The sequence below is a fragment of the Galleria mellonella genome, unplaced genomic scaffold (genome assembly GCF_026898425.1).
Source record: "Galleria mellonella isolate WM207_F2 unplaced genomic scaffold, CSIRO_AGI_GalMel_v1 utg96, whole genome shotgun sequence".
NCBI lineage: Eukaryota > Metazoa > Arthropoda > Insecta > Lepidoptera > Pyralidae > Galleria > Galleria mellonella.
In genome coordinates, this window is record NW_026442179.1 from 4,406,753 (window position 1) to 4,434,160 (window position 27,408).

The window sequence follows — 27,408 nt, forward strand, 5'->3', positions numbered from 1 at the left end:
CGATTCATCGAAGCGATAAATCGTTTAATATGTCCTATGTAACTTGGTAATAACATGAGAAACATAACAGCAGCTAAAATAAGGCAGGAGGATATGTTGATTTATGTTTTATAGCTTAAAAACTAGACGAATAAAAACAATCCTTATTATACCATTCATAATCGTCATCATTTCAGCCATTATCTGTCCACTGCTGGACTTAAGTTTCGCCCATAGACTGCCATAAGGAACGGTCCTGAACCACCTGCATCCACTGACTCATTGCAATGCATTTCAGGTCGTCACTCCATGACGGTACCAGGTCGCCACTCAAGAACTTTTCTTCCATTATTATATCATTACTACTCTTAGCGACTTAATTGCTTTTTTATGATACTTAGAATGGCAAACAAACTGACGGTCCACCTGATAGCAAGTGGTAACCGTCGCCTATAGACATGAGCAGTACCATGGACATAACAGAGTATACTGTTTAGTCCATGACACTCTCCATGCGTTGCCATTCCTGAGGACTCAGGTGTTATTCCTCTGTACCCTGTAAATTCACTGCCATATCCCACCCTTCGAACCGAAACACAGCCATGCAAACACAACTGCTTCACGGTAGAAACACGAATGGAACAGAGGTGTCCAAGCAAACGACTTTTGTACAAAGTCTCCCTCTGGTTACTTAACCGCTTAGTATGAAATTTCGTATACACGTACTATATAGGCTACTTTTTGCCCCAGTTAGTAGACATAATAATATCTCGGTTACCCGTTAAATGCTAATAATTTTCGTAAATTTTGTGGATCCATAATTTTTGCTTTACACGGTAGCGAACCTAATACTCATAAGCTTATGCTTTGAACCGATACCGATACTAAAACCAATGAGGGAGTAAAAGTCCAGGTATTGAAATTCCCGTCATGCCTGCATTGTAAATTGCGGCACACCGGAGTTCTGTGTGCTACTGGGCTACCTAAGCTTCAACGTGGCGCAAGTGACTAGCGACTGACCATTTGTAAATAAATTAAAGATGTGAAAAAAAACATAGGAATCCAAGAAACGAATAAAAAAATCTTAAATTGCACTTCGAATAATTTGATTTTGAGAAGTCTACCCGTTAAGTGTTTTTTTTTTATATATAATTCGTTTACTGAGAGTTTTTGACTATTAATGGACCGCTATATAAAAGAAGTAAAACCGAAATCCACTAGTATCCTTTTATATTTCCTACTCTATCAGTGAATCTATACCTTATCTTTAAAGAAACATGGTTCAAAACAAATAAAAAAAAATCTTCCATTTTAATTTGACAACTGGATGGACCATGTTAAAGTTACCTAGTGTACCATATCATAGATGTCATTGCCCTCATTTCTTCGTAGTTAAGTAAAAAAAAAACAATGAAGAGAAAACACTGATTTTTCCTAATTTCAAAATAAGATATAAAAAGTAAAACCGATTTCAGAATCTCGAAATCTTCGTTGGGCTGCTCGCAACATACAAAGAAATAATTGCTTGTTTGTAATCAATTAAAAGAATTATATTAAAATAAATGTTATAAGTATACAATAAGTACATTTTTTTATACAACTTAGAATGACAAACAAGCTGACGGCCCACCTGATGAAAAGTGTTAACCGTCGGCTGTAGACATGAGCAGTACTATGGGCATAACAGAGTCTACCGTTTCGCCCATGATACCCCCATGCGTTGCCATTCCTGAGGACTCAGATGTTATTTCTCTGTATCCTGTAAATTCACTGCCATATCTCATCCTTTAAACCAAAACAAATATTCATTCATTCATTCATACAAAATATTCATTTAAACACAGCCATGCAAACATAACTGCTTCACTGTTGAAACACGAATGGGACAGAGGTACCTAAGCAAATGACTTTTGTACAAAGTCCCTCTTAATTAAGGTATCTTAACTTTATTACACATTTAAATAAATATAAAAAAATAATAAGTAATATTACGCTTGAGGCTTATCACTTGTACTCTACACAAGTTAGACGTTTCATATAACTATATGGAGTCCACACAACGGTTCTTGATTTGAGGATTATAAAATTCTCTTTTGAACTTGCACAAAGTTTCGTTCTATAGACAATTTATTGTTCTAATATTGCTAGCAATCTCTTTATGTATCAGTTTCGATCGTGGGGTGAGTAGGATGGTTAGGTACTAAGGGGTCAAATTTTCAGGGGTCAGTGGGCAGTAGGTATATAGTGAATCTGTAGTATAATTCTTCCAAAAGATGTTCTGAATTTGATTCTCGTTTGAGACAATGAATTAATGAATGAATATTTACCTTATTATAACCAACATGGATTCCATTTAATATTGACCTGTAAATGTATCTCTTATGGATTTTTAAAATTAAATTTAAAATTTTTCAACCAATTTAAAAATAAAAGGTTCAACTTGAAATCCACTATAATATTGTTTTATGCAATATTTTCGCCAAATCTGAATTGATTTTGGAACTTCTTATTTGAAATAAAAAAAAATTAATAAATTTATATTAACCCTAATACTATGAGTAAGGAGGGAAAGGGATTGTTAGTAATGGAGACTGAGAATCCTATTGCTAGCAATATACCCAACCAGGTCGAACTCCACGCGGTTCCCCATGGAAACTATCATGGTTAATTCCTGATGAATTCATCACGATGAGCTAACTGGCCTGTTTTCATTAGCGCATCCCGTTAGCGCGGGCGGGGTTACCATTCCATTTTCACCCATTAAAAAAGAAAAAAATACTAGGAGTAATTCGGTTAAGATTATTTGGTTTTGTGTGTTTAATCTGTAAATAAAGAACGGTTGTATAGCTAATGTTTTTACTAGGATTTACCTCCAGTGTTTCTTCTATTTTCTTACAATTACAAAGCTAGTTTGAGGACAAATCAATAAGGAATCATGAAGGACAAATCAATTGTCTGTCATTTATTATGTCATTAGGAGAATCATTAATTAGGTGTATCGAATGATTCGTTATTTTCGACAACGTAAAATTTGAGTAATTTAGTTCTAAATAGATAATTATTTAATGAATTATTTAAAGCAACAACTGGGGTAAGTCATTGTTATTTCTAATTCAAGTATACGTTAATACCCATACTTCAACTATTTTACACGTTAGTATAGTTTTTTGCTTGTGTTGCTGTGTTTCACAAAAAAAAAAAGACTCAATGTGGCAAAATCGGTTGTTTGATTAAAAATTGAACTAATGAAGTGATTTTAATAAAATTTCCATGAAAAAAATCTGTAAGTATATCCTTTCAGATAAAAAAGAAAAGATTTTCCAAATTGGTTTAGAACTGATCGAGTTAGAAGGTAATAAACAGAAAAAAAATACAACCGAATTTGAAACCACTTTTTTAAAGTCGGTTGAAGGGAGCAGTTTTCAATTTGTATCATCGTTAATAATATTATAAATAAATATAAATATTTTAAGAAATACTTTGGTGAGCCAGTCATTTTGCTGTGTTAGTTAGTACAAATAATGTATTATATAGATATTCTATTTTAAAAATTTAATGTGTGTGAATTTTGGTGTTGTGTCGTATCAAGAGATGAAGAGACTCGCTGAAAATCGTAGTGAGTGGCAAGAGCTCCACCGACAAGAGCGCAGCTCTTAAATAGGATAGATAGATAGAAAATTTAATATATGGACCATATTTTATTTATTCTAGATAAAATATAAATTCTTATTCATAATGTTTTACTGAGCTGGCATGTTAAATAAATATTAACAGACTCACACAGTAGGTACGTAAGTACTAATGGTAGAGGAATTAAACGAAATAATTCTAATAAAGTAACCAGTTCTAATATATACAAAATTTGCAAAGCGATGGAATAATAATAGCTGTGAGTAATATACTAAAATATATTTACTTTACTAAAACTTATGTAATAAGCATACAGCTCACCTGATGGTAAACGGTTACCGTAGCCTATGCATGCCTGCAATACCTTTTTTTTAAAGACAATAATAGCCCATTGTGAGAAATACACCTGTGATTCAGTACGATGGCTTCCAGGGAGGACTACATGAAGAGTGACCTGACAGGGTATATTGCTAGCAATGGGACTGGTAGGCCGCATTACTAACAATCCCCCACCCCCTGCAATGAATGAAGAACCCCATACTGTAGTCTCTTGGGAAAACTCGACTCTATTTACAGTATGAAAAAAAAAATTCTCCAAATTGGAACTAAAATTAACAACAGATAAAACATAATCTCGACACGCGCCGATTGTCGCTCAGCGGACGAATCTCACAAATTCATGACAAACAGACAGATGTACGCAACGTCTTCGGAAACCGCTTAATCCCCGAAATAATGACAGAGCCCAGTCAGGAAACCGGTTTACAAACCCGTAAATAACTCATTGGGAAAATGGACTGGAATAACTTAAAAATAAATGAATGTTTCCATTCTCGCTTAGAAATTGTTCTTGAAATCTATTCGTTGCTAATTCAATTCATCCTATATTTATTGTGAGCCGTTATGAAGGAGTTTGATAGAAGGATAGAATTGTCCCATTTCGGCCGAGAATCGAGATTTCAATTCGTAGAAACTGGAATAGTTAAAGCAATTATGATATTTCTATTTCACTGGCATTAATTTACATAAAACTAGATTTTATTTAGAGAGCGAATTCACACATTTACCGCGTGTAGGTTATTTTTTTGACTGTATGAAGATGAAATAGTAACTCCGCCTGCCCCATCGCTATACGCGTGCGGGGTACCAATGAGAGATGACAGGTGAAGATGAAAGCAGGTCAGTTGGCTATTCGATACGAATTCATAAAGAATTCACCAAGATGATTGCTAGAGGGAACCCCATGGTCGACCCGTTAGTGTATATTGCTAGCAATGGTGTTGTTAGATCCCATTACTAACAATCTCTTTTCTCCCACCTATAGACTATTTAAAATTTGCCGTCCCTAACGCTTCTGCAATTCGATACTCTAGTTTCATATTAATTACGTAACATTTTTTTGTCAACGAAACCGTAACTTTTGGCCTCAAATTTTTAAGGCAGTATTAAGTGGGGCAGACCTCTGCCTGTCTGTACATAATACCTATACAGATGTCGGTCTCAGAACCACTGAAAATATATTAGACTTACGAAATTATTCGTGGGGTGAGTGGGTCGTTGCGAGCTAATATTTTGGGGGTCATTGTGCCCGAGAGTCAAACAACTTTGTACTCGTATAGTCTTCCCCCTGTTGTAGTTGCCACCGTGACCCAAATACGATAAAAAAAATATTATGCATCGTAAAGCCGTTGCATTTTTCATACGGATCGCTCGGGGGCCTTAATACTGGAATGTAGGACAGCGTTATCGTATCCATGACTGTTTGGAATAAAAAATTCCCGGTAAATTTCCCGGGAACACGTGTGTCGCGACATATACGGCGATATGTCAATTTCGGCTGCTCCGTACACCACCCCCGGCCCTTTTAGTTTTCGTTTGGACAGTTTATCTAAACGTTGAATTTGGTTGGATGCGAAAAAAAAATGCACCGCATTTTTTTGGATGACGTTTTAAAATCTACTGTATTTATTCTCGTTGTTCTTAGTAACTTAGTATTGTCTTTTAATATTTTACAATGCGGATACAAACATCAGGGTTGCCATATGCGATTTTCACCTATTACCAAAAAGTTGAATATTTTTTTCTCCAAATCTATTTTCAGGAATTTTATCCAATCAGAAAGTTGTATCGTTTTTTCATTACGTTTTGCCATGTGCCACAAAATGAACGACAAAAATTAACATAATTACAGTAAAATATATGTCGACCTTATATATCAATACAGAGTTTACAAGTACTAAAACTATTACCCGAAATCTCCAAAACAAATCGGCAAATTTCTCCAAGTCTCCATTTTACTTTCTTACAAAAATTTCTCCAAAATTTCACGAATTAATTTTTTGCAATTTCTATTCAAAATCCAATCTGGCAATGAAAAACCACATTTTACTCCGCAAAAAAGTTATTCAATCGAATTTTGGATATCTTAAAAACAAGACTCTGCTCCATAGGGTTAAAAAACTAATACAAGATATGACCAACATCGGAGTAACTTCTATTGACCGCAAAAAGAATTACAAAAATCGTCTAATTACTGGCAACATTCCTTTTATAACATAGCCAAAAAATATTTAAAATAAATATTACTTAAAAAAAAACACGTCAAAAAAATCGCAAAATCCGAAAACAAGAAGACACTACCAAGTTATCAAGTCACCATTTCATTACCCCACGAAGACAATTAGTATTTTCACTATTCGCGTCAATTAATTAACGTCACCGACTGAAGATAATCCCATCAGATCTGCGCTTAATGTAATTAAAAAGAGATAACCGAGATACATTCTCTGTTGAATATTATCTTTAACTTTGAAGTTATTTCGGTGAGCAAGTTAGTGAAACAAGTTGTCTGTGTGTCACGCTATATAATTACACTCCTAATGATTCGATGTCGCGAAAATTCCAAGCGAAATGATATTTTCAAAGCTCTAATGGCTTACAAAGTGTCGTGCTGTCATTCTGTGTGCGCGGTGCTTATATTTAGCGCTGTTAGCGCTTTATTGGCGAAAATTTTGATTCGGGACGCGAGTTGAGAGTACGTCGCGACGAGGTGTGCTGACGACTACTCGACTAAATAGATCACTTCATTATAACTCTCCGAGATATAAAAGCCGGATTCATAGATTTATTTTATCATTAAAAATTTTATGCAACAAAATTGTATTGAATTTAAATTAAAAAAATAATATTACTGAATTGTCATAAATAATAATAACAATTACAATAATTATAATAATACACCGTGTGGTCTCGGCGTAGAATGAGTCACCCCTTCCTTTCCCGTAGGTGTCGTAAGAGGCGAGTAAGAGAACTTAATGATTGAGGGATGGGAAGCAGCATCCCACTTAAAACATCACCCCTCCTGTCGACCGTAGCAACTATTGGCAAAGCCCTTATAGAGGAGGCCTATGTTAAGAGTGGACATTGTTTTTATACCACTGAGGTGGCAAACAAGCATACGGCCCACCTGATGGTAAGCGGTTACCGTAGCCTATGAACACCTGCAATATCAGAGGTATTACGCGCGCGTTGCCGACCCTGAAGAAACCTCTTTACCCCTCTTTTGAAGAACCCCATGCTGTAGGCTCTTGGGAAAACCTCGGCTTTTTAACGGCTGATATGATGATGAATTATTTATAAATTAACAAATCCATTCTTACATTTAAAAAATGTCAAGGATTTTTTTTGGAAATTATTAAACAACGTCAAGCTTCGCTGTAAACGCATAACAAACGTGCCGAAGTAATATAACTCAATGCTATACAAGGAATAATCCATGTTTAAACCCGGCTTACAAATATAACGTCTCTGCATTCAATTGTCGGTCGTCCAAAGAGACACGCATTCAGCGCTTCGTAGTCCATTAGTCTTGATCAGTATTCGACAATGGGTCAGATTCACACCCGCTTGACGGAATGTCGTCTCATTTATTTTAATAACATTGTTGTAGTGAACAGCACCGTTCCTTAACCTATTTACGTCCCACCGCTGGGCGTCACCACCAAATAGGACCTACAAGTAAGGAGACATTGTTAGACTACCAGTCCTGTTGCTAGCAATATACCTTGGCAGGTCGATCTTCACGTGGTCTCCCCAAAAAACCGTCGTGTATTCATCACGACAAGCCAACTGACCCCGCTTTCATTTTCACCTATCATCCGTCACTGGTGCCCCGCCCGTGTATATCGATAGAGCAATCGGGGTTACAATTCTATTTTCATGGGGGAAAGGGATTGTTAGCAATGGAGTTTGACAGCCCCATTGCTAGCAATATGCCTTATCAGGTCGACCTCCACGTGGTTCCCCCTGGAAACTATCGTGACCAATTCTTGTTGAATTCGTCACGATGGGCTAACTGACCTGCTTCATACTCACCTATCATCCTTCACTGGTGCCCCGCCGGTGTATACCGATAGCGCGGGTGGGGTTACCATTCCATTATCATCCATTAAAAAAATCAATTTTTATCCATTAAAAAAAAATAACCTACTATGTATTATTCCTTGTAGTTCCCACATAGAATAGATACTTGAAATTTTTTTACTTACAGTTTAGTTTTGTTAATTAAACATTATTATCATATCTACTTGTACAACAATTAGTCCATTACCCTAAGGTTGTCTTGAAAAGATTGCTCTCAGCAATAAGACCGCTTTACTGTACTCATACAACTGTATCTTTACATTTAATAATTGTCTTGCTTATTCCATATATTGATTGTATAATGCAAATAAAGTATACTCATTCATTTATTCATTCAAAGAGACGAAATTTCTAAAAAATATTGTTTTAGAATCTATTGGTATTATTGAAAGCCAAAATATTATTTTTTCTTAAATATCTCCCATGTATGTATCCTACGTAAGATTTCATTTAGAGAGCAAATTCTGTAACAAAGTTACTTATTCATTGAAGCAGACTATAATTGCACTGGTGTTTATTACTGGCTTCTAATTTTCTTCTCAGGAAGCATGGTGATATAATCGACTTCTATCGCCGTCATTATTTAGTCATTTGGCGACCTTACAATGACCATAGAATGACGTGTATTGAGTCGCAGACGTCAGTCACCCTGTTCCATATTTTTTCTCTTTCACAAATAGAATAGGCGATAGTATTAATCTGGATAGAACTTTAAAAGTTAGAATTACAAATTTAAATTTAGAATTATATACAATTATATACTTAACTATTTAATTGAACTACCACATTAGGCTTAACTTTTACTAATAGTACTGAAATGTCAGTGGCCACGAGGACTTGGAAAGTTGTTCAAACGATTATAGAACTTTGTAACTCGTCACAAAGTCTTACTGGTAACATATGTCCAATATTATTTATGCATCAGAAGTTTCGTTTAATCTCTCTTGCATGTAGTGATGTGCTGAGATAGTCTTATTCGAGTACAGACTCGATAACACGGAACTCGGATACACGGTATTCGAATACAGGTTTCGAGTGCTTACGGTACTTAAATATTATTCGAGAGTAAGTCATATTTTTTCTGTTTTCGTTTAAGCATGTTATATATTCTTTAAGTAAAGTAAAATTAATAGTGTAACAAACATAAATCAACTAAAAAAGCATTCGATCGTGATAAAGAACTACAACATTCGTACAAGTATTTGAGTACTTGACCGAGTCATTAGACTCGAGCTGGATCAGAATCTTTTTTTAAAAAGTGCCAAAATCATCGAATACTCAAGTATTATTTCGAGTTTTAAAATTTGAATCAGGTTTAGATTTTTCTTGGATAATTATCAAAATACTCGAATACTCATATACTTTTCGGAGTCTTTTGAATCGAATTAGGCTTCGACTCCTTTTAATGACTACCAAAAATACTCGAATACTCAAATACTATTTCGAGTTCTTAGACTCGAATTAGGATTCGATATATTTTTAACGAATACCAAAAAAGGCGGACTCTGCACACCACTTGGTGTGATCCAGTTGGCTCGAATTTGGTTTGTTCACGCGTTATGAAACTAAATACGAGTGTACGAGTGTATGTACGGTTTCGATAACATTGCATTTGTAACTGTCGCCAGGTTTGGTCGGCTTTTACCTCTTTGGTGAGTTAAGGCTTATGACTCGATATTTACACAATTGTGACCCCTATAAGGTATTCTCGTGATGACAAGATTTACAGATCTTTTCCATATATAAAAATATTGATTGATCTTTTTTCTCACCTCTTTTTTTTCTTTGCGTAATTACTTTTTACTTTTTGGTCACGAGGTATCAGTTATATATTATATAAACAACTTTATTATACAAAATAACTCTCTGGTAATAACTGCTCGTAGTTACTAAAAGAAAATATTAAAAACCGAGTCCAGATTATGTCAGTCACCTGTCTATTCATCGGAGGTTTCAATTTCCTTGATCGTCCGTTATGGTGATGTGGACGAAGTGAGAGAATTATAATAGTAATAAATATTGCACGTTACATCCAGCGCCATCTATTTTTAAACTAAGCATAGCATGTACTAAACAACTGGTAGAAATAACTACATAAAAATGCTACTAAACCATTAGTTTTTAAAAAAAATTGTAGCTAAACAATTAGTAACCTCCTCCCTCTCTCAGGAATTTAGTAATGCGTGCACATAATTAGTAAATTATAAAATACATGTGTATATTTAAAAATCTTTTTTTTTGTTTGTTTTGTATAATTAGTACCGGTGATGTGGTTATGTCATTGTTATTTATAATTTAACTTAATTAATAGATATAATGACCATTGTCAGCTCCACTTCTCGCCAATATTTGCATGTTTATATACTTTCTCTCTTTATATAGCAATCTGTAGTTAACGTTGTTGGTAGTACTATTAATCACATTTAAATGTAATCTTATTATAATTATATATTGTATTACTGTTTGTAAACTTTAATAAAATAAAAAAAAATACTTATTGTTGTAAACATATGTATAGATAAGTACATTAGTCAATTGTTAATTGTAAAAAAATCAGTTATTCTGGGCTAAAAATAAAAAATTAAACAACTGAATCGATTTTTATTCCATGGGACCAATCTGAAAGTATATACATTTAGATAAAAAAAAATCCAAATCGGTTTACAACTGACAGAGTTATGAGGTAACAAACATTAAAAAAAAAAAACAAATAGAACCTAATTGAGAACTTCATTCTTTTCAAAGTCGGTTGAAAATCAAATTTTATATACAATGTATGTACACAATGAAAACACTCACCCGCAAAACAGATCATCTTGCATGAGTTCGTGTACAAAGAAAAGAAAAAGAAATTCCATTGTGACGGTGAAAGCAAAACAAAAAATAAAAAAAAAAAAAAAATAAAAAAAATGTTAAGAACACACGTAGGTATACAGAATTATAGCTGAAGAACATTTATGAAATAGAAGTGAAACCGTTATTAATACGGCGTCTCTGTTCGTATTTCCATCGAAATAAATTACAACGGTGAACGCATTAATTTCGGCAAAGAATTAAATTGAACGTAGCAGAAGGAAGATACTTGTGCGCGGAGCAACCACTCTCCCGTAGTTACATTGAAGCGATTTCATTTTAGTACGAAATACATTTGGATGGAAGATAACACGCTATATGAACTACGAACAGATTTGAAGATAAAACCGAGTGTATCATTTTCCAAGAATAAATTTTGGTAAACGCCAAATATAAAATAAAACGTAGGCACAGTGTTTCGTGTGTCCACAGTTTAAGGATATTAATACTTATTATACTCGTATACAGTAGATCCAGTCCTTACATATATTCTGATTGAACCTCTTTCAAAAACAAAAGATATTTCGTATAAAACAATTCAGTGTGAGCCTCTTCTGATACCTTGAGTTTTAAATAGTAAATGAAATAGAAGTACATTTATGAAATAGAAGTACATTTATGAAATAGAAGTACATTTATGAAATAGAAGACACACAGCCTCACAGACATATATGACATAAAAAAAATATAAACCTAAACTGTATGAATACCTAGTAAACAGAACATACTATTCAATTGACGATTTCCTTCAAGATAAATGTAATAAATTTTCATAATTATATTTTTTTACTATAAATGTGACATTGCTGATTTTTCTTTTTATAGAATATAAATTTTTTCTTATGTACTTGTAAATTTGTATACCTCGATAGATGGGGTTGATCATAGAGGACTTATATTGTTTTACCATCCATTGTTACCTATGTATCACAAAATAAATAAATAAATAAGTAAGTTTACTCTGTTATGTCCATAGTACTGCTCATGTCTATAGGCAACGGTTACTACTTTCCATCAGGTGGGCCGTCAACTTGTTTGCCCTTCTAAGTTGTATAATAAAAATATACAAAATGTAAATTATACAAAAAAAAAAATCCCATTCGGTAGCTTCCCTCCAATTTCGCATTTAAGTATTTAACTTTTCGTGAATCTGAGACGGTTGAAGAAATTGTTTTTTCACGTGTTTATACGGAAAGTAATCTAAAGCGATGATTTTGAGACACGTCGCCTGTTTGCCGAAGCAAAGTGAAGCGACTTCGGAATATTCAGCGGAATTAATTTTGTACGAGCGTACTTACACCGTGTGATGTACGATCGATGGGTGTTTACTTAAACTTACTTACAGCGACGGCTTTTATTTCGTCTACGGCAATGTTAAGTTTTTAACCGACTTCAAAAAGGATGTTCTCAATTCAATTTGTATTTCTTTCTTTTATACAACTTAGAATGACAAACAAGCTGACGGCCCACCTGATGGAAAGTGGTGTTACGGTTTGAAGGGTGGGGTATGGCAGTGAATTTACTGGGTACAGAGGAATAACATCTGAGTCCTAAGGAATGGCAACGCATGGGGGGTGTCATGGGCGAAAGTTACCACTTATTATAAAGTACATATATATATATATATATATATATATATATATATATATATGTGTGTGTGTGTGTGCATGTGTGTGTGTGTGTATAACGGGAATTGTTTGGATATAATATCTAATAAAAAAAAAAACAGTAATATTATAAATGTGAAAACGTCAAAGTTTGTTTATTACCTTTTAACGGCTTAAAGATCCAACAGATTTTCTTAAAATTTAGTACAGATGTAGTATTTGGGACGTAGAAGGGCATGAGCTACTTTCCCTCAGCCAATCAACATATCCCGGGCACGCGTACAAAGTAGCTGGTAAAAACTAGTATGCCAACATTACAAATATATTACAACTACAAAGATATTGTATTTGGCCACAACAGAATATCAGTGTTTTGCTCTTTTAAGGGCAAAGCAATAAACTGAGCTGTGACCATTTTGTGTTACTATGGCACACGCATGAAGGAATGGTAACAAAGGAGATTATTAGATTATGTATTTTGTTTTTGTTTTTTTTTTTATTTGTGTTTTTTTTATTTTTATTCTTGTGTCTCTTTTGCTGTGTATTACGTGTATGTTTTTTTTTTTTGTAATTTGTGTGCTGTAAGTAATGTAAATAAATTGTCTATCTATCTATCTATTATTCAGAAATATCCACTTTGAAAACAAGGAGAAAATATCTCACAGTGGCAGAAGACAGATTCAACAATAAAATATGTTTGTAAAGGGCGAACGATACATTTGCGGGCACTTTAAATTTATCTGAACATATCGTGATGAATAGAATACATCAATCACAACACATTGTTGTTTATATAAAAAAATAAAATACAACGTTTGTTGTATTTTGTTTTTTTTTATATAAGATAAGATAAGATGAAGATATATTTATTTAACAAGGTAAGTTTGTATTTTTTTTTATTGGATGAAAATGGAATGGTAACCCCGCCTGCGCTAACGGGATACGCTGGCGGGGCACCAATGAATGGTGATCTATGAGGACGAAAACAGGCCAGTTAGCCCATCATGGTGAATTCATCTGGAATTAATCATGATAGTTTCCAGGAGGAACCGCGAGGAGGTCGACCTGGTTGGGTATATTGCTAGCAATGGGATTCTCAGTCTCTATTACTAACAATCCCTTTCCTCCCAGTATGTTTGTATAAGCACAGAATTTATCATTAATTCCCACACTAGGCTGAGCCTGTCCTGTAGGAAGCAGTACGCGTGTTATCATATACAGACATACAGGCATACAGATATTAAACACAGGCTTTTTAGCTGTACTCACAATTCTGCAACTAATTTGTATAATGCAATTATTTATTAATTATTTCATTTAGATCTCACCACCAATACACATGTATGAATAAGTATTATGAATGTGTGTGTGTGTATGTGTGTGTGTGTGTGTATGTGGTGTGTGTGTGTATGTGTGTGTGTGTGTGTGTGTGTGTGTGTGTGTGTGTGTGTGTGTGTGTGTGTGTGTGTGTGTGTGTGTGTGTGTGTGTGTGTGTGTGTGTGTATGTGTGTGTGTGTGTGTTTTTTTTGTGTGTGAAAAATAAATGAATACAATATAATAAAATCGTAACTGATCGCTGTCTGTATGTAGGTACATGGAAGATGTATAAGACAAACTTTAATAAGCGGGGCTTTATGAACGTAGTGGAACCCGAAACAATAATTTTTAGAATTTTTATCTGTTTGTTTGTACGTTTGTACCCGCTAATCTCAGAAACGGCTTAACCGATTTGAATGCGGTTTTCACTAATGCATTGAAGTTTACTCCATTTCACATTTAGTGTTCGATTTATGATGGTATTAGGTACGTAATTATTATTTAAGTATATAATACAATATAAGACCTGACTAATGAAGAGTTCCAATGGGAATAATATACGGGAACTACATAGAAGCGGGTAACACCGCGGGAAACTGCTAGTACCTACATATATATTATATCACTAATAAAATAGTAACTGGAAATAAAAGTAATTATTTGAGGGAAGGGATTGTTAGCAATGGAATTTGACAGCCCCATTGCTAGCAATGTGCCCTATTAGGTCGACCTCCACGTGGTTCTCCCTGGCAACTATCGTGAACAATTCTTGTTGTATTCGTCACGATGGGCTAACTGATCTGCTTCTTCCTCACCTATCATCCTTCACTGGTGTCCCGCCGGTGTATACCGATAGCGCGGGTGGGGTTACCATTCCATTATTACTCATTAAAAAAAAGGTAATTACTTACTAATATGTGTGCCAAAATTATTAAATAGTTGTTTCTTTTCTGCTTATTGCCTTGTTTACATTAAAAAATTGCATGGAATCACTTTTTATGAATATTAATAATTCAATTTACTTATAAATTGTGAAAAGTGAAGAAAACTAAACAATTCAAATACCTATTTGTCATTTCTACTTTATTTTTTTTATAATCACTTTTAAATTGTAACTTTCCAGTCTTTAAATTGGATTAAAACCAATCAATTTGACCGGTAAAGCCGTAACATTAATTACAATCAGGAAAAAAACAGTAAAGGATAATCCTAATAGGCTATTATTAGGAGCACAGAAGAGGTGTTCATTCCACTTGGTTCTATTAAAAAAGGGCCATCCTTAAGGGTAACAGATCCAATTGTCTGCGCGGGGAAATTAAATAAAATCCGAATAGGTAAATAAATTAATCAGGTCAGCGTTGTCTTAAAACATTTTAGTGAATACAGATCTTGAGATCTATTGATCACTCAATAGGGACCTCGCTTGACGGGACCCGAGACGTTGATTTATTTAGGGGACGTTTTGCAGGTACCCTGTTACAGAGGGAGTGAGATTTTGTCGTTGAGATGTACGATTTTGCAGTTATTTGATATATTGTATATATATATATATATATATATATATATATATATATATATATATATATATATATATATATATATATATATATATATATATATATATATATATATATATATTTATATTTGTATAAAAGAGGATGCCGACTGATTGAATGGCCCGTATGACAACGCACAGCCGAAACCACTGAATCTAGAATCATGATATGTTCTTTAGTGTAGGTGAACGATAAGAGAGAAATTTTGAAAATTCAGCCTCTAAGGAAGTAAAAGACTACGTGTACGAAGTCGGGGAAAAAAGATAGTTAATAAATAATATTTAGTGATTCAGCCAGACTTCGCGCGAATAAATAGAAGTTTCCAAAATAATATATTAGCGTTTGTAATTCACTAATAACATAGTTTTTTATTGGCGAAAGAATTTTTTACAATAGGTTGATAAGTTTTATAGTTTATCTATTACAAACAAACAATCAAAACTTTACTCTTTATAATATAAATATGGAAGTGAGAAACAGCCAGACCAATATAAAAATTACTCATAAAAAATCGTGAATACAACGTATAGATGAGTATCGATCCCGCAACCATTAGCAGGCAAGGTAAGTAAAAATTGTTACCTAGTATGTGTAAATAAAAATATTTTATATGAAATAGAATTCAAATTAAGAACAGTGATTTCATTTCACAAAAGCACAGCTCCGCTACCCGTCCATAGATGGCGTTAGTTGTATCGTACATACTATAGTTAGCGGTTGCATCGGCGGCGCCGGCGCACGCGTGTCCAATGCCCGGGCCATTCATTTCATTCTGTCGTTCTTTTTTTCATCTCACAACCCAATTCCATTCTTATATCCGAGAATAATCGTCAAAGGGACCGTTTGGTTACGAACTAAAGACGTTATAAAAAAAAAAAAAAAAAAAAAAAAAAAAATTCGTGAGTGTATTTCGTGAGTGAAAAAGTATTTCGTGAGTGTAGAAAAAAGTTTACAGCTACTTTATAGCTTTTGATGCGTTGCTATTAAGTTTTTTGTATGAATTGTATTATGAACGGAATTATACGTAAAAATTGACCAGTTTCGTTGAGCGTTATTCATTTTTTTTTATTATTAAATTCGTATTGATAGATGAATAATAAAATGCTATTGATAATCTATATTGTGATTCAACGGTATTTGTAAACAGAAGTAGGAACTTTCATTAACTAGACCATCGCAAACTTTTTCGTTTGTTTACGAGCGTAATAGAGTTTTTCATTACATTTAAATAATGTAATTCTATTATTAATCACAAGTCTGATTTCTTGTTTACAACGATTAAGTAAGCTACGAAGTATTGTGCACTTATTTTTTCTATATTTCTTACTAACTCTCAGAGGAAACAGTCTATAAATTTCATTAATTGGATAAACGGAACAGGTCCGCTGCTTCTAATATTGAATTTGAATATGGTCGTTGAAATTTAGATAAGTTTCGTTAATTCGATACATTAAAATATCTCCAATTACAATTATTTGTGTATTTATTTATCTAAAATCTTCAAAAGTAATTATAATAATCATGCAGCATAAACACGCTCAATTTTACGGAGTTTAAAATAAAGGCGTCTATAAAAATCATTGCTCAAACTTCGTTCAATGAAATTTTTGTTTTAAAACGAATTAGTTTGTCAAACTTCGGTCGGGTGGCCCTCGATGAAGAAATATCAATTCCTGAACGACAGCTAATAAATTATTATTAATCTTTAATCTATATTTATTACCTGAGCAATCAAGTATGCTTAAGAGCCTTTTACCAAATGTGGTTCATCAATCAATACTAACGTAGCAACGTAAGCCGCACCGAATATGATAATGAGAATATTACCTATTCACGGGCTTATTGTCCCGGAAAATTGAAAAATAGTATCGGCCCGGGCTTATATGTGATTCATTTATTCATTGAAACATATGGCTGGAACAATGCGAGGTAATATGCTGTTTATGAAATAGTATTTAGGTCTGATAAACTGACTGCAGATTCGAATGGACTTTGGGATGCAAATGAAATATTTATATATATATATATAGTATCGGAATAGAGAAGCCGTATTAATCCCAGGCTGTGATGTAATTGTATATGAATCTAAAACAATATCATCGATTTCCTTCAAAGTTAGAAAGTTTAATAATAGAGATAGTAGAATGTATTTATATACACAGGGAAGATTGAAAAGCTACAATTTTATAAAGATCGAAATAGAACCGTTAATCACTTTAATAACTAAGGTATGAAGGTTTACAAACTAAGGTATGAAGTAAATATATAAATGACCAGCACTTTTATAGTATTACATTCGTCGCATCCTTTAGGTATTTGCACATTTAAGAATTTAAAATGTTATTTGTCTCGAAACTGTAATTTCACTATTTCTTTACCCTAAATATCTAAATACAACACAATATCTTAGATATTGATAGTTAATTGTAAACATTTTGGTTTTGATTAGGATTTCGAAATTGCATTCAAGAATTCTGTCGTTTAACCTGTTATCACCGTTGAATTTTATTGTCTGTAATATGTATTGTAAATCAATATAAAGAAATATGAAGAAATAGTTAAACAAAAAGATCCAATTACAGATTGTCTCTTAGACAAGATGAACGAATACAATATGAAGAAATAGATAAAATAAAATGTTCTACTAATAGATAATGTAGAGAGAAGACGAGAACAGCTGTGTAATTATGTGTCCAATTGTAAACAACAAAGATTTCGAAATTGCATTCAAGAATTCTGTCGTCTAACCTGTTATCACCGTTGAATTTTATTGTCTGTAATATGTATTGTAAATTAATATAAAGAAATACGAAGAAATAGTTAAACAAAAAGATCCAATTACAGATTGTCTCTTAGACAAGATGACCGAATACAATATGAAGAAATAGATAAAATAAAATGTTCTACTAAAAGATAATGTAGAGAAAAGACGAGAACAGCTGTGTAATTATGTGTCCAATTGTAAACAACAAAGATAATCAAACAATATGATTACGCAACGCACAAAATATTAAACATATGTGTAGTTTTAGCATATACCTAAGCTCGTTTACACACTCAAATCACACTTTGCAAGCACATGTTGGAAGTTCATGTTATTAAACGTTATCAGGATGATTGATGCTTAACCCAATTTCGCAGCACAGATGCCACCCACCCGATACCGAACTACCGTATTTAGTAATAATGCGCCTCTCTAATTATGGGTAATTAGCGGCATATCGACAATACTTAATTAACCGATCGTTAAATTAATTACTACTATAGACGCTACAACGATATTATAAGCGTGACAAACTATGAAAATCCTATTTTACATGCCGATTGTAATATTTCATTTCCCGAATTAGGTTAATCAAAATTTCTTATAAGAAATGACTTAATAATTTTAGTTTTACTATAATTTCACGATCACGATATACTTATCGTATTATTATTGCGTTTTTGGTAAATTGTTTATTATACTCTAAAAGTTTACTAAATTAATCTATTAAATTTTTCTTTATGAAAGAAGGCTGTTGTACAAAATATATCGAGTTGCACATCTGTGGCATAGCGCAAATGTTCTCTTAAAGATAAATTATAAATTTCACCTGTGTCAACGAATACTAACAACAATATAACTACTGATTAAATTCTGCAAATAATTAAATAAACTTATATACAGACGATCAAAAATAGCAGTGGCTTGTTGCCTCTTAAAATAAATATTTTAGTTGCGAATAAATTGAAACGGACACGAACACAGCGTTCTCTTTCGCAATTGCACGAGCCTGGCCATAACGAAATATATGGACATCAGTCCAAAATAGGAAATGCAACTCCACTGAAAGTGGCAGCTTGGAAATTTATGCCCAACAATCGCGTAAGAGTATCGCAATAAACTTTACAAAAAAGCCATAAGCCAGCCGGGGGTCCTTTAAAACCAATTTGTCCCGAGTTTACGATCGCGGTTAACGTATCAAACAATGAGCGAAAGTATTGTGTTTTTATACCGTTTAAGTTTGATCGTTTACCTACCCATAACTCTTTTATTGGCCTCAATAAAATTTGTATCTTTAAATGCATCTCCAAATCGTTTCCCTAGCTCTTCATCCGTATCAAATTCGTTATCGATTTCGTATTGTGTAAGTATTTTTACATCGTATGTAATAACGTTTCGTGGAAACCTTTAATTACAAGATGATTTTATATGGCCCTCTCGGAACGTAATGTTTGGACATAACATGTAATTATTATTGGGAAGAGTTCGAGCATATTGTTGTAACTTTGTAGGCAATTAGGGCGAGTCGTTTTTGTCTCCAATGACATTGTGTTTCTGGGAAGGTTGTTGTTTGTTTAACACACGTGGGAGTTCCTTCGTGTTGTCTTTTGAGTGCCGTTTTGGATGCATGTGTCGACCTCGAGTTAAATTAACCGGAAACTTAAGGGGAAATAGTTAAGATTCCGTGCAGGTCTGTTGCAGTCACTCAGAAAGTTAAACATGCCACCCTGTTATTTACAAACTATCGCTCAAAATAAACGGGGAATGGGAATTTGGGAAACAATCGTGATCGAATTCAATTTACTAGAAATAGTGTGCACGAAAGGAAAATATTGATGGGAATAAAAGAAAAACAAACAACGTTCAAGTTTCAATACATAATAGTTGTATATTACTTTTTAATACATCAGAACTTCAGAAATCATCACAAATCTTGATTGCTATTACATAAAAAGTGTTCGAGTGCCAGTAGCCAACAATGTAATCGATAAAGATGGATTCTATTAAAAACAGGTTAGAATAACAACAATACGATCGGAATGACACAGCGGCTTTGCAGTGTCAAGATTCAAACAAAGCCCCGTCCCAAAGCTGGTTCAGAAAAAGAAATAGACGTGTGTAAGAATAGTAGAGATGTAAATTACGTAAAAACTGAATATAAACGGGCGGGCCCAGTATCTTTTGATAGTATAATGGGGACGTGCGTGCCACAGATGGAGTCGGAGGGATCGCACGGGTGGTCCACCGTGGTTAGACTATTTAAATATTTTTTTTTTCTTATTATTTGCCATCAGTGTTTGGTGATTTATATTTGTTTAACACGAAGGTGTTGGGACAACAAGGTGTGATTTGTTGACTCTTTATTGGCTATCGATTACACTGCCCTCGTTATTCTAGATTTTTTATTTTTGTTTTCTTTACAAATATCTTCTAAGTTCTTTTTACTTTGAATTATCACTTTTAATCAACATTAACCAATACACCGGTTAGTTATTAATCAATTTTTTATATCAGTATTCATGTTATTAAATACCATCCCAGTAATTATTAACCTTTCGATTAAGGAAAATTAATTGGATACTTGCTTATTAGTTTAGTTTTCGTGCTCATATAGGTACTAGCAATTAATTTAGTTATTGGAAGTAATACAAGAAGATTTATTGAACACCTTTACAATATCGCTAAGAATTTCAATAATCCACACTAGGAATTGGCAAACACTTTTTTTTTTTAAATTTTTCGTAATAAACCTTTTTTAGAACACTATATAAATTACATTATAAGTGTACTTTAGTGACAACAAATTCATTTCTGATATATTTTCAAGTTTATTTTAAATTTATAAACAGTAACAGATTAAGACTTAAGAGCAATCAATTTGAATGATTCTCAACAAATCGTATCGTTACATTCAAACGTTGGCCCTTTACAGTTCTAATTGGACGAATCATCGTCAATTTAAGCTTTATTCTCGTCAGTTATCTTAGTAAATAAATTGTTCACTTATCCAACTTATGTTTGTATAACTTGTTCGAATCACAAATATCCACAAATAATTCCATTTTATATTTCCAATTGTAGGACGTACGAATGGGATCATTATTGGATCTATCAGTCAGGTTCACTGACTCGAGTTATTGTGGTACGGTTTCGTAAGTGATTGTGTTCTCGTGTTCAGATTTCCTTCTATTAACTCGTTGTGCTTTACAGTTTAATAATTGTTTGCTTCGTATTTATAGATTTTAGGATACTTTTTTGATTTTTTGTTATTTCACACATAACAACAGATTTTCACAATTTCAAATTTGGAGGACAATCTTTATACACTTCTAAACTGCAGCTATGACACAATTGTATGTTTTCGTCGCTTATAAGTTTTGAAGAAAACTTTTAGATTCTGAGGAAAAATTAGGCATGTAATGAAGTCCAATAATAATTTTATTTTCCAAAACTGAAAATAATAATTCAATAGTATTAAGAATTTTTTATTAGGTTTTGGATCAGCCTTGATATTACTCGATTTTAACACTTTAATAACATACAAGAGTTCGTTAATTTCCAATCTGTATTCGGCTACACAACTTAAATATAAATTCTGATATAAATATTATTCATTGATATTTAAATTTCCATTCTGATGCCCACTGATTTTTGCATCGACGATTCGAAACAAATTAATCTCGAATGATGAGATCAACGGTCGAATGCTACCCTCACTGTTATCATATATATGGAAATGCCGCAACCATGTTCCATTAAACGCATATAAAGCCTCTGACCGCAGTGCGTTACTTTACCGTTTATATCACAATACCTTGGGCAATCCAAAACACAAACACTTACGTTGATCGAAGAAGCAGCGATCCAGACCATTCATAACGTTGCTAACAACCGCATAGTGCACTAAAACACACTTATGTTACGTTCACAACTTGCACTTAGTGACGTCACACTCAAAACAAATCACAGCGTATGCGTTCTCACTCGGTCACTGCACAACGTCAGGGCGGGTGCTAAGGTTATAAGGAGATGTTAAGGGCGTGTTGCCGATTCGGCGGTCGGCGCGCGACTGAGTGCGCGCGGCGCCACTAGGAGGGGTGGGGACAGCCGGGACGCGGGCGGGGGTGCGTGCGTTCGGAATCCACTTCCCACGTGGTCGGCAGCCGTCCCTTTCTTGCAGGATGGGTTAGCTTTTTAAAAGCACGGCCCGTCGACGCATCGATACGCCCGGGGCGATGTTTTGCTGTAACCTTGTTTATATGCACTGCAGCTAATAATAACACGCGAATAACACTCAAGTGCGCGCTTGTTTTGTTTTTTTTTTTTTATTGTATGTATGTTACAGTTAAGTGGCGAGCTAAGTTCCGATGTTTGTTTTCGCACTTCCGATACATTCGCACCCGGGTGTATCCTGTTTTGTAAATAAAGTATTCACCTCTGTAGGATTATTTTATTTGTGTTTTATAAATTGTTTTAATTGTTTTAAACAAAAAAAATTACGTTGTAATTCTAATTAAATTAGTCAAAAGTCACCAGCCATCTCTTTGACTTACATATCATTTACGTTTATACGTAATATATATATTACTAAAACAAAACAAATAAATAAAGAAATAGAAACACAGAAACACACAAACGAAGCAACTAAAATGAGAGCTTGTAAAAAAAAAAAATAAAGCAAATCTATTATATTTCACTTTCTATCAAGTGGTTTTTTTTTTTTTTTTATATACAACTTAGAATGGCAAACAAGCTGACGGCTCACCTGATGGAAAGTGGTAATCGTCGCCTATAGACATGAGCAGTACCATGGACATAACAGAGTATACTGTTTCGCCCATGCGTTGCCATTCCTGAGGACTCAGGTGTTATTCCTCTGTACCCAGTAAATTCACGCTATATCCCACCCTTCAAACCGAAACACAGCCATGCAAACACAACTGCTTCACGGTTGAAACACGAATGGGACAGAGGTACCCAAGCAATCGACTTTTGTACAAAGTCTCCCTCTGGTAAGGTTCTAGCTAATACGATCTCTAAACTTAAAAACAGGAGTATAATAATGAAAATATTTTACATTGTAATACGACATCTTATTACAGTATCAGCACTGGAATTCAATATAACCTATAACTAACGTGTGGGTTTGATTCCGTCGTAAATCACAAAATATTACGTCGTAAAACGTGGAATACTTCTAATAATGTACGCAAAAAAGCTTTTTTTTTTATTATTTTTTATGATGTAAATCCCCATAACTGAATGGAAAAAGATAACTTCCATCAGGGGCATGTAAGACAAAAGGGTGTGGATGGACGAATCAAAAACGTTAATGTATTTCTTGAAATAGCTATTTCGGTCGCAGCCTACACCGGTCTTATCGCGTTGTCACTCATCACGGGGGATTACAACTTGTTTTTCTTTTACTTTTTAACTTAACTCCAAAACTCGAGTTGAGTCATAGTTGAAAACTTTTTAAGTATCCATACATTCGATATTGATTTACGATAGGTAAAAGTTTTTGTCCAAAACACCATTTTAAGTTCTGCATCTGTGCACATGTGTTCTTTTTTTTCTGTACAAGCAAAAAGTAGTACGTCGTACACGTTCTTTAGTGATTTGTAAACGGATATGTTGCTGAGATTGTGCCTTTAATTGTCAAAGCAAAAAATGACAGCAGTGAAAAATGGCGTTAGCAATCGAGGGGTCAGGTTATAACAATTGTTCGAAGTTTAAAAATGCTGTACGTTTTTATACCGGAGGGAGATTAGACCATGCAACATCGTACACGCAATCTATTTTGTAGCAGAAATAAGCATTGTGGATGATTTTAATAAAGTCGCCATCAAAGCGAATATCTATCTATCTACTGAGACAATTAAGGCAGTGAGAATGAAATTTCAGAGTACTGTGAATCATATTTTTATACCAGAGGGAGACTATACAAAAGTTGATTGCTTGGGTACCTCTATCTCGTTCGTGTTTCAACCGTGAAGCAGTTGTGTTTGCATGGTTGTGTTTCGGTTTGAAGGGTGGGATATGGCGTGAGTTTACAGGATACAGAGGAATAACACCTGAGCCCTCAGGAATGGCAACGCATGGGGGGTATCATGGGCGAAACAGTATACTCTGTTATGTCCATGGTACTGCTCGTGTCTATCGGCGACGATTACCACTTTCCATCAGGTGGGCCGTCAGCTTGTTTGCCATTCTAAGTTGTATATAAAAAAAAGCTTCTTAGTACGGTAGCATTTTTTAATTTTATTACCGCGGTACTCTTGTTTTTTAAAAACAGATTTGAAATGTAAAATTCTTTCTTATTGTCTGAAAGTATATACTTTTACATTTGTCTACTAGAAATTTCATCGAAATCCGGTCTTAATAGTTTGTTTTTTAAATTAAAATAACTGGTTGTCCCCTTATTAACGTCGGTGCTTTTTTCGTATACGAGTATATTGTTGCCAATTTTGTTTATTGTTAAGTTTGTTGAATAAAATAGAGAATAGAATAGAAATAATCTCTATTCTAATGAATTTGTTGACAAAGAGCTTGTCATTCTTTCAAATTGACATTTTTTGGGGGATAGGAGTTTGTTAGCAATGCGGACTACCGGTTACATTGCTAGCAATATACCCTATCAGACCGATCTCCATGTGGTGCCCCCTGGAAACCATCGTGTTAAATTCCAGATGTATTCCGCACGATGGGCTAACTGACCTGCCTTTACATTCTCACCTATCATCCCTCACTGGTGCCCCGCCAGCGTATACCGTTAGCGCAGGCGGGGTTACCATTCCATTGTCATCCACTAAAAAAATCGTCATTTTTTTATACAACTTAGAATGGCAAACAAGCTGACGGCCCACCTGATGGAAAGTGGTAACCGTCGCCTATAGACATGAGCAGTACCATGGACATAACAGATTATGCTGTTTCGCCCATGATACTCCCCATGCGTTGCCATTCCTGAGGACTCAGGTGTTATTCCTCTGTACCCAGTAAATTCACGCCATATCCCACCCTTCAAACCAAAACACAGCCATGCAAACACAGCTGCTTCACGGTAGAAACACGAATGGGACAGAGGTACCCAAGCAATCGACTTTTGTACTAAGTCTCCCTCCCTCCCTCTTTTATGATTTCTACTGTTCGGTTCGGAATATTATTATCTGCTGAGAAGAACTCGCGAAAAACTCAACAGTTACCCTTTTCAATTTCTTTATGTATTACTTAAAGATAATTTTACATTTGTATGGCTACCGGTACTGGAGTCTCTTTGCAATGGGCTGGTCACATAGCTCGAAGAAACGACAACCGATGGGGAAGAAAGGTTCTTGAGTGGCGACCGCGTACGGGTAAACGCAGTGTATGACGACCCCCCCTCCCCTTCACTATATGGAGTGACGACCTGAAATGGATTGCAGGGAGTAAGTGGATATGGCTCATGACCGTTCTTTATGGCAGTCTATGGGGGAGGCTTATGTCCAGCAGTGGACGGATGATGGCTGAAATGATGATAAGTACTGTGATTTTAATTAGCACTGAGTTCTATTTATATATGTATTATTCAGATTTTCAAATGTATTATGCGAGGTTCAGCAAACAATTAATATGTCTATTTGCATTATAATGGCCATGTTATTATAGACATAGTATATTTAAAAAAATACACACAATGTTAACAGAGTTTTAAAAGAGTAACTGTTGAGTTTCTTGCGGGCTCTTCACAACAGATAACAACTTTCCGAAGCTTGCAGTAGATTAAAAAAAAATGACGATTCAAAAGTGCTTATAAATAAGTCTATTTGAATAAAGATGAATTTGTTTTTTATTTTTTTTTGGAAGAGAAATTTGAATTTTGAATTTGAATGTTGGTGTGGGTAGAAACTCCCACGTATGTATTAAGTGAAGCTGTTGCAAAATATTTTTCTCTTATGTTAATAATATACGATTATAATACTTAATATATATATATATATATATATATATATTTTACCCCCGTTTAGGTGTAGTCGTATATTTCTGTAAAATAAAGTTTCTTTCTTTCTTTATGATACAAGCTTAGAATAATTTGAGAAAAGTTAACGCTGTCTAATAAATCCATGATTGGTTTATTAAAAAAAAAAAAACTTTAATTGTGACAAAACCAGTTACTTTTGATTTAAAACTTTAAACTACTAAACTAATTTTAATAAAATTTCTACAGGACTAATCTGTAAATATATCCTTTCAAATAAAAAAAAAATAGTTTTCCAAATCGGTTTAGAAATGACGAAGTTATTAGGTAACAAATTTAAAAAAGAAACAATCGAATTGAAAACCACCTTCGCGAGGTCGGTTGAAACAGTAAATATGTTTTAACCATACGTACTGCATGATCGTATCATTGGTCTAATCGAGAACTTCTTCAGTTTTATAAGTCGGTTAAAAATAACAGACGGCTATTAAAAAACCGACACAAACCACCCACTTACAAAGTCCATATTCATATTTAGCTTAGACTACATTATCTTTATTTTCATTCAAGAGGCAAAACAACCTCGAGTGTCCCAGATCATTCTCCTCTAGACATCGAATAACTTATTTATAGCCCCCGTTATTTCTGTCAATTAAAACCACTTAGCAAAACCATCAATGTGAAACGCCATTAGGATACCGATGTGAAGTAACGCACGGGACAAACGCGTTTAATCTAATAAATAAACAACAGTGGGACATCTCACGCGGAGCGATTAAGGGGTTAACTGCGTACTGCATGCCACTCTTTTTTTTTTAATGGCTGATAATGGAATGGTAACCCCACCCGCGCTATCGGTATACACCGGCGAGGCACCAGTGAAGGATGATAGGTGAGGATGAAGCAGGCTAGTTAGCCCATCGTGTCGAATTCAACAAGAATTGTTCATGATAGTTTCCAGGGGGAACCACGTGGAGGTCGACCTAATAGGGTATATTGCTAGCAATGGGGCTGTCAAACCCCTTAATGAGCTCGACTTACAACCACATTTAAACATACAGGGAGGAAAAGACTGTTAGTATTGGGATTCTAATAGCTCCATTGCTAGCAATAGGGCGATCTCTAAGTGGTTCCCCCCGGAAACTATCTTGATTATTTTTTTATGAATTCGTCACTATGGGTCAACTGACCTGCTTGATCCTCACCTATCATCTCTCACTGGTGCCCCGCCAGCGTATACCGATAGCGCAGGCGGTGTTACCATTCCATTACCACCCATAAAAAAGGACCTAAAGATATACATGAAGTTGTATCACTACATAG

At 34.3% G+C, this 27,408-nt stretch overlaps 1 protein-coding gene across 4 annotated transcripts in view; it reads right to left on the bottom strand.

Moving 5' to 3' along the window:
• Positions 1-22,206, bottom strand: part of LOC113523541 (teneurin-m) — a 362,252-nt gene extending 340,046 nt beyond the window's left edge. For 3 of the 4 annotated variants that reach the window (XM_052902790.1, XM_052902789.1, XM_052902788.1), the window contains exon 1: positions 21,972-22,206. In XM_052902790.1, the coding sequence (XP_052758750.1) occupies positions 21,972-22,005 (34 nt within the window). In that variant the 5' untranslated portion in view covers positions 22,006-22,206. The remainder of the gene's footprint in view (positions 1-21,971) is intronic. The other variant, XM_052902791.1, reaches the window with a different exon arrangement.
• Positions 22,207-27,408: the final 5,202 nt, after the last annotated feature.